Source organism: Abramis brama, assembly GCF_963993115.1.
Source record: "Abramis brama genome assembly, chromosome: 14".
Lineage (NCBI taxonomy): Eukaryota > Metazoa > Chordata > Actinopteri > Cypriniformes > Leuciscidae > Abramis > Abramis brama.
Window position 1 is genome coordinate 5,524,720 of NC_139976.1, and position 12,686 is coordinate 5,537,405.

At 39.2% G+C, this 12,686-nt stretch overlaps 1 protein-coding gene across 3 annotated transcripts; it reads left to right on the top strand.

The window, feature by feature from the left end:
- The first annotated feature begins 107 nt into the window (after positions 1-107).
- Positions 108-4,664, top strand: LOC311095739 (uncharacterized protein). Of its 3 annotated transcripts, XM_084134455.1 has the most exons (4): positions 108-558; positions 1,631-1,700; positions 2,022-2,077; positions 2,172-4,664. In XM_084134455.1, the coding sequence occupies exons 3-4, from the start codon at positions 2,029-2,031 to the stop codon at positions 4,556-4,558; spliced, it is 2,436 nt and encodes an 811-aa protein (XP_083990581.1). In that variant the 5' UTR covers positions 108-558; positions 1,631-1,700; positions 2,022-2,028; the 3' UTR covers positions 4,559-4,664. The 3 variants fall into 3 exon arrangements, with proteins under 3 accessions (XP_083990581.1, XP_083990580.1, XP_083990579.1); XM_084134454.1 differs by lacking the exons at positions 108-558; positions 1,631-1,700 and adding an exon at positions 1,834-1,934; XM_084134453.1 differs by lacking the exons at positions 108-558; positions 1,631-1,700 and having other exon boundaries at positions 1,939-2,077.
- Positions 4,665-12,686: the final 8,022 nt, after the last annotated feature.

Genomic DNA, 12,686 nt, shown 5'->3' on the forward strand with positions numbered 1-12,686 from the left:
AGATTAGGCCAATTTTTCCGCCTTTATTTGAGTTTTTATCCTGGATATGTGACCTCATTAATGAGTATGGGAATGATGGATGTACCACGATCACGTCCACTTGCTTTAATTAATGCGATTCTTCAGCTTTTCAGACAGAGTGACTGCCAAGCTCTTGGGGACAGGAAGAACTCTCTTATTGTTATTTAAAGATCCATAAATATTAATCAGCAGCAGTCGTCGGTTGGTTGGGGGGGAAGTCGACCCACACCTCATCTGGCTTTGAGCCGAGACTGTAAAGTGGCCATTATGTTCCTCTTTCTTACACACACACACACACACACATGCACCTGTGGTTCTGGGTAATTGCTGCACTCCCTTGATAACCTGATGGTTGTGCTGAGGAAACCTTTTAAACATTTCAACACATCTCCCCACAATAACAAGCTCAAATATTCATTGATGCATGAACTGAAACATATGGCAACCACTGTTCACGCATAATCACCGCAGGTACACAATAGCACAGGCTCATCACACTGCCTCAAAGAGCAGGAACGCATTCCAGACAACACTATTGTAAGTACACACATTGTGAAGGTCATTATAAATATAATGCACACTACTACAAATACTTTAAATTTGATTTGTTTTCTGTGGGTAATAAGGTATCAGTAATGACAGTAGAAGGTCTCCAAAATGTGTCTTTTATATTCACATTTATTACTGACATTTTGGCTTATTTAAATTATTTGAGAATTCTTGGTCTGGTGGTTACATTTTGATGGTTGAACTATAGCGGTATTACACATAGTCATTTCAAGTGTTTAAAATGAAGTCAGACACTTCATAATTAAAAAAAAGTGCTTTTTCTTGTCTATTCTGAAAATAAAGGTTATAAAAATATATTCATATGCATAGTTCAATGCATATAGGTTTACTATGATAGCATTTAAGATTAATTAAAACAACAAATAACAATTGCACTTACTCTTAAACAAACAATAGTTTAAATAAAACATTTGTTTACAGTATTTTTAAGAATAACCTGCTTTTAGCAGTAAATTAATTAAATTACCTTATTAGTTTACTAGCTGCACTCTTGCTTGCATGAAAGACATTTGAATGTGAAAATGCATTGCCCTCTTTATTACCCTTATGTCTGTCTATTCTTTTATTGGATTATTGACAAGCCACCATATTCAAGGGAAAAAAAGTAATTCAACTATTCCCTGAACAAACAATGCAGCTTAGCCTTGTGGTTGTACAAACCATTGTCATTGTGTGATTCCCTAGCCTGCAATATAATTCTAACCAGTACATTATTTTTACTTAAAGTTAAAATAAACTTTCAATGTCCTGTTTGAGAAGACCATGCAGCTGGACTGCCAATTAATGGATTTTCAGTGTTTTAGTATAAAGGGCAATATGTTAAAGAGAACAATACTGAAATTATTATTTTTTCTCTCCCCCAAGCAACACATAATAAAACTTTTGGGTACAAATGTGCATTTTTAAGCTGAAATAGGTGGACATTTTTCAGAGGGAATCAGTTCCATGTTACCTGCAATGTGTGTGCAATCTCCTGCACTAATGACTCAAAACATTACAATGTATAGCATTAATTTCACATTTTAATTTTATGTTACAGGTAGCCACATAAATATGCTTTATGGTGCAGGCCTGATGTGATGAGTAATTGCTGGTATAGGATGAGACAGGTGATTATAATTACTTTGTGACAAATTTGAATATCCAACTAAGTGTTCACAGGTGAACAGTATTTTATGTAATTATAAATGTGAGCTGATTGGACAAATAGGCCTATAAAAACAAATGCCTGATTTTGAATGTATACATAGATGTTTTGTTGTTTTGGGTTGGAGCAACATACTCAATTGTTAGTGTTAAAGTAGTTCTGTTAATAGTTTTGCTATGGATGTGGGGTGGAAAAGGTGAGTTAAATCTTTATTTGAATTGTTTCTGATGTTCATATGTTGAATGTGCAAAAGTTATATATCTTTTGTTTATTTTCTCCCAAGGATCCCTATGCTATTGATATTATTGATCTTCTTGAAACACGCATTTGGACAGAAAGGTGGGTATCCTTTTAATGAGGTTTTCTTTTTTTTTTCTTTTTTTTTAAGATGTTCACCTAATTTCTCTCTATTTACTGTGCTCATGTTCTGTAGGTTGGAGTTCTCATGATGTTCTGCCTCACCAGAAAAGGCATGACCACAAGATTGCCTCACCTCGGGGAGCCCAGTCTTCAGTGTTGGAGGCTCCAGTGACTGGAAGCATTCCTTTGGAAGAAGTGGCCTCTAATGTGCTTGCTGAGAAAAGCCTGAATGCCAGCAGGTCTCATTTTTCCCTTTCACGTCAGTATGTAAAAGGTGGCATTTCCAGCAGCCATGCATCTATGTCTCACACCCAAAGTGCACCGAGTTCCTCTGTTTCTGCTTCCTCGGCCTTGCCTCAAAATCTGCTGGCAGCTTCCCATCAATATGTGCCTACACTGGAAAGTAGTTCTGGCTCATCTTCCCAGCCTCAAGGTACAACTAGCCAGTATGCTCCAATTTTTTCCTCGGGTGCAAAAGTGCCTGTGTCCAGTCAGTACAACCCAGCAACTCTGAGTGGATCCTCTCAGTCTCTAAGCCAGTCATCTCAGAAGTGGCAGCCTTCAACCTCTAGGACTGAAGTTTTTCAGCCATCTAGTACAGCGGTGTTGCAAGGATTTCAAACATCTGGTGCATTGCAGAGCATCTCTCAATATCCTAGTAGGTTTGTTTCACTGTCCTCTGCATCTGCTGATGGCTCCTCTCTCCAGCTTCAAGGTACCTCTAGCCAGTATGCCCCTGCTTTGGATGCAAAAGTGCCAGTGTACCGTCAGGCTGCTCCAAGTGGACTTTCCTTACCTACGAGCAAGCCATCTCAATGGCAGCCTTCCACCTCTAGATGGTCCCAAGGTTTTCAGGCCTCTGGTACAATGGCATCACAGAGTAGCTCTCCAACTCAAGGCTACAAGTCTCCCAGTAGGTTCTCTACCCTTACATCAGCAAGTCCTGGCCAATCTTTCTCCAATGTATATACATCCAGCTCCCTAAGTAGAGCTGGTGCTCAGCTGGCAGGATCTAGTCGTGATGTGCCTGTGCAGACGGGAAGCACTTCTACTGATGGCTCATCTCTTCAGCTTCAAGGTACCTCTAGCCAGTATGCCCCTGCTTCCTTGTTTTCCAAAGTTCCTCCGTATAAACAGGCTGCTCCAAGTGGATCCTCGTTTCTGAGCCAACCGTCTCAATGGCAGCCTTCCACCTCTAGGTGGTCCCAAGGTTTTCAGGCCTCTGGTACAGTGGCATCACAGGGTAGCTCTCCATCTCAAGACTCCAAGTCTACAAGTAGGTTGTCTACCCTTACATCAGTGGCCAGTCCTGGCAACCTTTTCTCCACACAGGATGGAAGTGGCAGATATAGTGGTTTGTTCAGCCAGTATGCCCCTACTGCTTTGGATGCAAAAGTGCCAGTGTACCGTCAGCCTGCTCCAAGTGGATTTTCCTTCCCTACGAGCAAGCCATCTCAATGGCAGCCTTCCACCTCTAGGTGGTCCCAAGGTTTTCAGGCCTCTGGCACAGTGGCATCACAAGGTTTCCAGACATCTGGTACAGTGGCATCACAGAGTAGCTCTCCAACTCAAGGCTACAAGTCTCCCAGTAGGTTCTCTACCCTTACATCAGCAAGTCCTGGCCAATCTTTCTCCAATGTATATACATCCAGCTCCCTAAGTAGAGCTGGTGCTCAGCTGGCAGGATCTAGTCGTGATGTGCCTGTGCAGACGGGAAGCACTTCTACTGATGGCTCATCTCTTCAGCTTCAAGGTACCTCTAGCCAGTATGCCCCTGCTTCCTTGTTTTCCAAAGTTCCTCCGTATAAACAGGCTGCTCCAAGTGGATCCTCGTTTCTGAGCCAACCGTCTCAATGGCAGCCTTCCACCTCTAGGTGGTCCCAAGGTTTTCAGGCCTCTGGCACAGTGGCATCACAAGGTTTCCAGACATCTGGTACAGTGGCATCACAGAGTAGCTCTCCAACTCAAGGCTATAAGTCTCCCAGTAGGTTCTCTACCCTTACATCAGCAAGTCCTGGCCAATCTTTCTCCAATGTATATACATCCAGCTCCCTAAGTAGAGCTGGTGCTCAGCTGGCAGGATCTAGTCGTGATGTGCCTGTGCAGACGGGAAGCACTACTTCTGATGGCTCATCTCTTCAGCTTCAAGGTATCTCCAGCCAGTATGCCCCTGCTTCCTTGTTTTCCAAAGTTCTTCCGTATAAACCGGCTGCTCCAAGTGGATCCTCGTTTCTGAGCCAACCGTCTCAATGGCAGCCTTCCACCTCTAGGTGGTCCCAAGGTTTTCAGGCCTCTGGTACAGTGGCATCACAGAGTAGCTCTCCATCTCAAGACTCCAAGTCTCCCAGTAGGTTCTCTACCACTACCAGTGATCTGAGATCTGAGCTCACAGACTCCACCACCTATGGCCAGAAACCTTCCCGGAGCTCCTGGAGAGACTTTTCATCTGTCAAGGGCTAATGGACTGTCTTATACATTTATCTGTACCTTGGACTTATGTCAGTGCTAAATGGCATAAATCTGGTGTGCTCTTATAAATGTAACTTGAATCAATAAATTGCATTAATGGGAATGTTGTTTCCTGTGGTATTTTAAACCCCAATCTCACTGCTGCAGGTGCCATGAAAAAAAAAAACGGCATATTTTTTGTTATTAAACGTATCGTTAAAGTTGGTATTATACCTTATATTGCTATCATATACTGTTGTGTACCAACATTAACACATTTCCCCAAAATCATGTTTAATCGGAGATACTACATTTATGACTTGGGAGCAGGGATATACGAGGTTACGCTGTCATTGATAAGAGTAGTACGGACACAGACGTCGCTGCCGTCAGCAGTGTTCATCAAAGTCTGCGGTCGCGTTGAGCCTTTTGACAAGAGAAGGCTTTAAGAGCTATTCATATTTAATGATTGTTACATACATCTTCCTAAACTCCATTTTAAACGTTTAAGAGATATGAGTGATGCAATACCAAAATACTAGGCTGTCTAATAGGCGGAAATGAGCCTAATCTGCACGCAAACTTACCTTCGTGGCTCACGGGCTTCCTTCTGCACCGAAGCATTACAGTTATCGATTTTTAACAAAACATGCCTACTCAAATGTATCTAACCTAACTATTTTCACTCGTTATTGTCTAAAAAACATACAGAATTATCCAAAGATAGGCTTACTTGGCGCCAGTAACTTAGGCAGACCTTTTTTCTCCCATAAATTAAAACCTTGCTACTTGGGGTATTTTACATGCACAGTGCCAACTTCGAGTCAGTAAAATAATAATAAAAACAATAATTTAATGCTGGTATCCAAAACATTTAATTCAATTCAAGTATTATATTAGATACATTTTAAAACTTAAATGCACACGTGTAATAAGTAGACATTTAAAATACATCAATAACTGATATCATAGTTTAACACAGATAAAATCAGAGTTAAGGCTTGCTTTACGTGTTGCTCGACGAGGATTTCTTAATCGCTGCGACTTTCAATCCTGAGGAGACAAAATGCCGCGAAGTGAAGAAGAGGTGGAGTTATGAGGATTCTCAGACAGTTGAAGTATCCAATGGAGTTAAGAGATTTGCTCTCTAGCTATTTTCAACACTTTAGATTGGTTAATAATTTGTGAAAATAACAGAACCACGTGGGGACTGACCAATAGCATCGATTTGTGAAAAAATATGAAATTGACAAACTTTGGACATACAAGGTTTCCGCCAGACAGCGACGATATATATTTATTTATATGTATATAGGCTACTTACAGAAACGATTTTTGAACGACATTGGGAGCTGTTCTCAATCCGACACAACACTACGCGTCGATTGCAAGTGACGTCACTTGCAGAGGAAGCGCTGGTGTCTGAGCGTGCAGGTCTGAGAGTGCAAGTCTGGGAGTGCAAGTGCAGGTCTGCAGCCAGACCCTTCTCACAATAATGGCTGTGTATCAGTAGCTTTTATTTCTTTCACGTCACCCAAATGTGAAGTGACTCTTTCAAAGTTAACAGACTATAATTGGGTGCTTTCCATCAAGTTGTTCAAGCAGATGATGGTATTAGTAACCAATAGTAAATACACCATCTGCAGAAATGGCTGATTCATCATGTGGGTTTAATATTATGTCTTTATTTAATCTGCAAATGTTTCCATCTCTTATTTGTATTAACTCTTTTGCACAAACACCAAGCAGGTGTGGGTGTTTTTTTCCCCCTCCATTTCAATAACTCGTTACTCATGTAATAATGCTATTGATTAGTAATGGTTGCCTAACATACTGGGTCATATTTCTGCAACTAGTGGTGTCTGCTAACCAATGTGTTCATTGCTTAAACTTGCTGTATGTCCTGCCTTAAGTCAAATCAGACTGCACAAGTAATCATTCTGCTTTGAGGTATTTGTAAAAGTGACATGAAGGCCAAGTATGGTAACTCAGAATTTGTCCTCTATTTATACCGTTCCAAGTTAGTGCACACACATTAGGATCTGTGAGTAGTGAACACGCACACCTGGAGCAGTGCCTCTTTAAAGTACTTGTTTCATTCTGGCAATGTAAAATGCTCAAAGCAAAAGGAGGTTTTTTTTGTGTGAGTTCAGCCCATTTCTGCTGCTTAACATGTACTGTATTCTCTCTTGTTTCATGTACATTGTCAATCTATTCAAACTTTCTCCAGTGTCTGGATGACATGCAGTGCTGAGACCAGCATAACTTCCTTATCCTGTCTTTTCCCTCTTGTTTTAGAATGCATGGCAATGATAAAGGGTCTCAAAACTGAAAGTTTAAGGGCTTTGGAGGGTAAATCTTTAGGACAGGGAGTCTTTAGGGTGATCAGGGAGACAGGTGGATTTTTCTGAAGAACAGGCATGTCAGCTGGCTCTGACCTTGCCCTGTCTTTGCTCTGAGCATTTTTATTGAGCCTCATTAAAGCCAAGAGAAGATGAAATGCGGTTTAATATTCCTCTGACAGAGAGGCCAGGAGAGGGCAGTCAGTCAGCAAATGAGAGCCAACCCCTTCCTTTTTCCTTCTCACTCTATTTTACTCCCTCACACCCATACAACATTTAACTGGTATTTACTGGCATATGTGTATTGCCTAAGTGTCGCAGTATAGCTTTGTACATTAAGAAATGGTGCAAAAATATGTACATTGTTTTGTTGTTTGTTGTTGTTTGTGCATGCAGCCTTTTCAGCTGTGATTTGACAGATGTTTTGCATTGTAGCTTTTATTGTTGTGTATTTTAAATGTATTTACCATCTAGGATTATATTAAAATAATAGTCGTGTTGTTATTACTTTGGCAGGCAAGGTCATATGGTCAGTAGTCTCAGCTTCAGACAGCATGCCCACGGACTGCCAATCTGTTCACTAACCTAATCACTCGATTGTCAGGTTAATTGCATCAGTTTTAAAAAAAATATATTTTATGAGTTTTATCTGGGGCACTCTGTAGCAAGTAAACTATTGTAGATATCCACAAACAGGATTATAAATTGTACTTGGTTTTTGTGTCATATTTGTGAAATAATCTGTATTTATTACTTTTGGATGGACAGAAATTCTGATTAAAAAGTTCAGACACTTCATACTAGTTTATTCTGTTTTCTATAGCCTACAGCTGGATGTGAAACAACACCCCAGTCTGTTATTGTGTTATCAACTTTTTCAGGTAAACCCTTCTCTAATGACACTTGGAAACACAACTGATTGGTCGCGTTTCATGTAGGTCAGACCAAAGGATCAAAGTTTGGCTGGGTTGACCCATTTAGGCTGGTTGATCTGACTCCAACATGCATCCATAAAAACAAAGCAACATGGCAAATATTACAAGTGCTTGATTATTATTATTATTATTAATAAAAAAATTAAATAAAAAAAATGCATACTTCTGTGGAAGAACTTAAGAAGAATTTCAATTTAAAGTTCAAAGTTCAATTTAAATGTGAACAGGTATTATTGACCTTTTGGGGTCAGACAGACCTTTCCTGTCTCTACTTTGGCAGTTGTTGGCCAGAATAAACTGCAGCTGGGACCATTTATGCTGTTCTTTTTTCTCTCTAGCCTTGCATAGCTAGTGGGAGCACCTGCATACATATCACTGTTCAAACACTCAATCACAGGGGCAGAACAGATCAATACTTCCATTTTCTTCTTGTTAAAGGAGGCACTAAAATGCATTTTATCTCCTCGCCGGAGATGCTTGGTCCCCTTTCATTATCTCAAATAACGGCAACAAATTCCACTCAAGGTGTACCGTCTCATTTTGATTGGATTACCTTGAAGCAATACGATTCAGTATTTAGCTTCATGACCGCGGAGAGACTGGCAGCCCCTGGACTTGACAGAGTAGAGTTGGGTGACTAGAATGCGGTCAGATGATTTATAGATGTGGATCCGTGTTGTGAGACATGTAATGAGCTCCACAAACCCATCAGCAACAGTGACTGATCTGTAGAGGAAGTGAAGATATGACAATGTTGCACACAGTCTTTTCATGACTATAATGATACCTGACTCCGTGAAGATCCTTTCATGTTTTAGACACAGCACTGTGGTGAGAGGAAACGACTGTGAGTTTTGTTCCTCAATTTGTAGCATCATTTAGTGAGATGAGAGACAGCCTTGGAGGTCTATGGCATTGTGAGTGTGTATGTATGTGAGCACACTGTGAATTGCTGAATGCGTGTCCACGGTTTATTATATTCAAGGGAAAAAGGGGACCCAGCATCATTTCTCAAATTGGAGCTTATCTGCTCTTGAAATAATGGTTTTGATTAATGCCAATGTTCAAAGGACATACTATGTTACCTGTAATTTTTATAATAAAAGAGATTGTTCGGTTTTGGTGATATATACAAAAGTCCAAAAAACAGCTATAAAAATGCAAATTGTTGAATGATGTTTACAATATAAAAATCATGGAGTACAGTTACAGATTATATTTTCAGCGGTCTTGTTTCCAGAAGTTCTTCTCCCATTCATTTTCTCCAGAGAAAAAAAATAAATAATAATACAAATCAACAGGCTCTTGCTAACTTTGTCTTTTTGTCTAATTTGCATATACACTTCTGCTTCAAATCAACGGTAACAATACCATGACGCATTGCCAATATCTTACATAACAACAGAGCAGTAAAAAAAAAAAAAACTTAATTATATATAGTTATTAGTTATTTAAACGTGTGTGTGTGTGTGTGTGTGTGTGTGTGTGTGTGTGTGTGTGTGTGTGTGTGTGTGTTTAAAACTGTATATTTGGCATCTTATTTACTGCTCTTAAAAAAAAACGTTGATATTTTATATTAGGCCATATTTATTATGTTGCTAAGTAGCTGCGTATGTGATGGTGTAATGTAGCCTATACATGAGCCTGACAGTTTTGCTAAATAAAGACCTGGTGACCCTGTCGGGTGTATTTTGCAATAATGACCATGATTGTACATTATCTCTTACTTTATATGCACAATAAGATCTGTTTGTTTAATGCTGATTATCAAGTTTTTATTTAAAACCCTCCTGCTTTCAACTCTTTTGTAATTTGTTTCATCAGTGGCCCCCAAAACACAGAGTAACCCCAGTGGAAACTCTCCTCTTTACATTTCAATCATCTCGCTGCTTTTATTTTTGTCTGTGGATGATGCTGGAATTGCTTTTCAGATGAGAGATGGATTTTTCTCTAGTGTTAAAGCAACCGTTTAGCAGGAATCAAATTGGAAGTGGAGAAATCCACTGGAGAAAAAGAGCAAATCAAACAGAGCTTTGTTTTCTCTATGTTCTTTGAATAATATTCTCTCTGTTTCATTTTTTTTCCCACTGTATGGCGCCAGAGACTGTGCTGCAAAGTCACTGTAGTACCACTGCTGACCTGAAGAGAGCAGTAGAGACATTACTCATGTTTTCCAGTGTAGACTCTCCACAAGAGACGCTACTGGTTCTGTAATATTTACATGCATATGTGTTTTTAAGTTGTCTATTTATTTTTTGTTTTATTTGAAGAGGAATATTAACCTATTAACATGTCTTTTTTATTTACAGTCCATACAGAAAGTCCGATATCATTTATAATGACCGACCACAAAAAATGTCTCCAACAAACATCTGCAAACTCCATGTTGGAGAAATTTGATCTTTTCTCGGCTGCATCTCCCATTTACTGCTGTTCATAAAGGTAGGACAAAAACAGCAATATTCTCTTATTATTTGTGTCTGATGATGTTGGCCCCTCTTGACTGTACTTTTACTTTATTTTATAAAGATCTTTAAGCAAGAGACCTTGTCTCATGTAATAACACTTCACAATCTTTCTAACATGAAAGAAAGTCCTTTGTAAGTCCTTGAAACTTTACGACGCTCACAGTCTTCAAAGCTACTTTCCCCATATGTTCTAATGCAAATAAATCCACTTGATTTCTATTCTACAGAAATCTCTCAGACAACATCATTATTTTAGTTAAAAGCAAACTACTGTACCTTGCTTTCAAGAGTGACTCCTCTTCATAATGTATAAGAAGTGCACTGTGCACTTTTTTTCAAGGAGATTTCAACTTACGTAAAATTGTAGCCTACTGTGCTCTGAAAAACGTATGTAGCATAAGAATGTTTTTGGATCAAATGTTCTTATATAGAGGGTCTCCTGGTTTAAGTCTGATTCTGTTGAAGGCACTTTGGCATTAAAGGAATAGTTCACCCAAAAATGTAAATTAGCCCATAATTTACTCACCCTCAATTCATCCTAGGTGTATATGACATTCTTACAGAAGAATTCAACCGGAGTTATATAAAAAAAATGTCATGGCTCTTCCAAGCTTTATAAGTTTTGAAGTCCATAAAAGTGCATCCATCCATGATAAAAGTCCTCCTCACGTATAGTATGTTCGTTTGGCCGGAATCTTATTTTACCTTATAAAGTTTTAACAATGGACATTTTTCTTACACAAACGCATCACTTCACTTCAGAAGGCCTTTATTAACCTCCGGAGCCGTGTGGAGGACTTTTATAATGGATGGATGCGGTTTTATGGACTTCAAAACAGAAACATTTACTGCCATCATAAAGCTTGGAAGAGCGAGAACATTTTTTAATATAACTCTGATTGTATTCGTCTGAAAGAAGAATGTCATATATACCTAGGATGACTTGAGGGTGTGTAAAAATGGGCTAATTTTAATTTTTGGGTGAACTATCCCTTTAAATAAAAACATAGTTGGACAATAATGTTTGGTGATATAGTGAAAATGGGAGGTAAATTTAGCTGTGTAATATGGTACAATATGAAATGGGCGTGGCTAAAGGGAATAGTTAGACAGAACGTGTAGTGAGTAGATTTCAGGAGATTGTAGGATGTATAACAGTAAACAAAAAGACGTACAATGAACTTAGTGAGACTATTATTAGTAAAAACAGAGAACATAATTATTTGAAAACATTTTGCTTCTCTGGTGCTTCTAATAAGCTGGTGTGAAAGTCATATATTGGAAGCGTACTGTTGGTGTGAAAACAGTGAGACGGTGCCTTGTGCGCAAGGCTTTCCCTGCCTGGGGTGTGTTTGTTTCTCAATGTGTTCATTTCTCTGTTTGAACATTTAAATGTTTTAATCTGTATGTAATTAGCAGCAGGGTAGTACTACTACTAAAATAATGAATCAATCCATCCATCCAGCTATGTTATTCCATCTATCGTTCTATCCTTCTATCTATCGTTCTGTCTATCTATCATCATTATATCAGCAGCATGAATATTCTTTTTAAAAATCGAATTTTAATGTTCCACAGAAGAAAGAAAAACATATGGGTTTGGAACAGCATGGAACGTTGAGTAAATAAAGACAGAATTGTAATTTCTGTCTGATCGATGGCCCAATGAATTTTCCAAACTTTCTTTCATCTGCAAAACAGAAAAGATATTCGGAAAAATGTCTCAGGGCCCTATCATACACCAGGCGCAATGCGGCGCCAGGCGCGACACAGGCGTGTTTTTTTTGCTAGTTTCAGCCTGACGCAGTTATCATTTTCACGTCCTGCGCCACGTTGTTTAAATAGCAAATGCATTTGCGCCCATCTGTTTGCCGATGTGCATGCTGGTCTGAAAACGAGGAGTGTTCAGGCGCATTGTTGGCGTGTTGCTATTTTGAAGCAACTGAAATAAACTGTGCCATTGACCCACAAAAACCTGGTCGACAGTCAATGGCCAATATTTTTTTTGTTATTTAAAGAGCGCGTTAGTAATGTGTGCCTATAGGCGGGTCCACAACACGCGTACACTTTGCTTATTGCACACACATTCATCCATCCAGTTCTGTTATTCCATCTATCGTTCTATCGCTCTATCTATCGTTCTGTCTATCTATCATCATTATATCTGTCTGTAAGGCCTATAAACCTTCGAAAATGTGTTTTAAACTTTTTTTCAAAACTTTCGAACAAGACTGTCATTCCAACATTTAAAGATTTTCTTGGCAAAATGTTCCTTTTCTAGTTCCAGATTACAGTTTATACATTTCTTTGCATTTTAGTTCTGCCTCCTTAAATTCAAATTTGAATGTCGCAAAGACCCGCCCCCCTTAGTTACCGTCGCTATGTCCGACAAGCT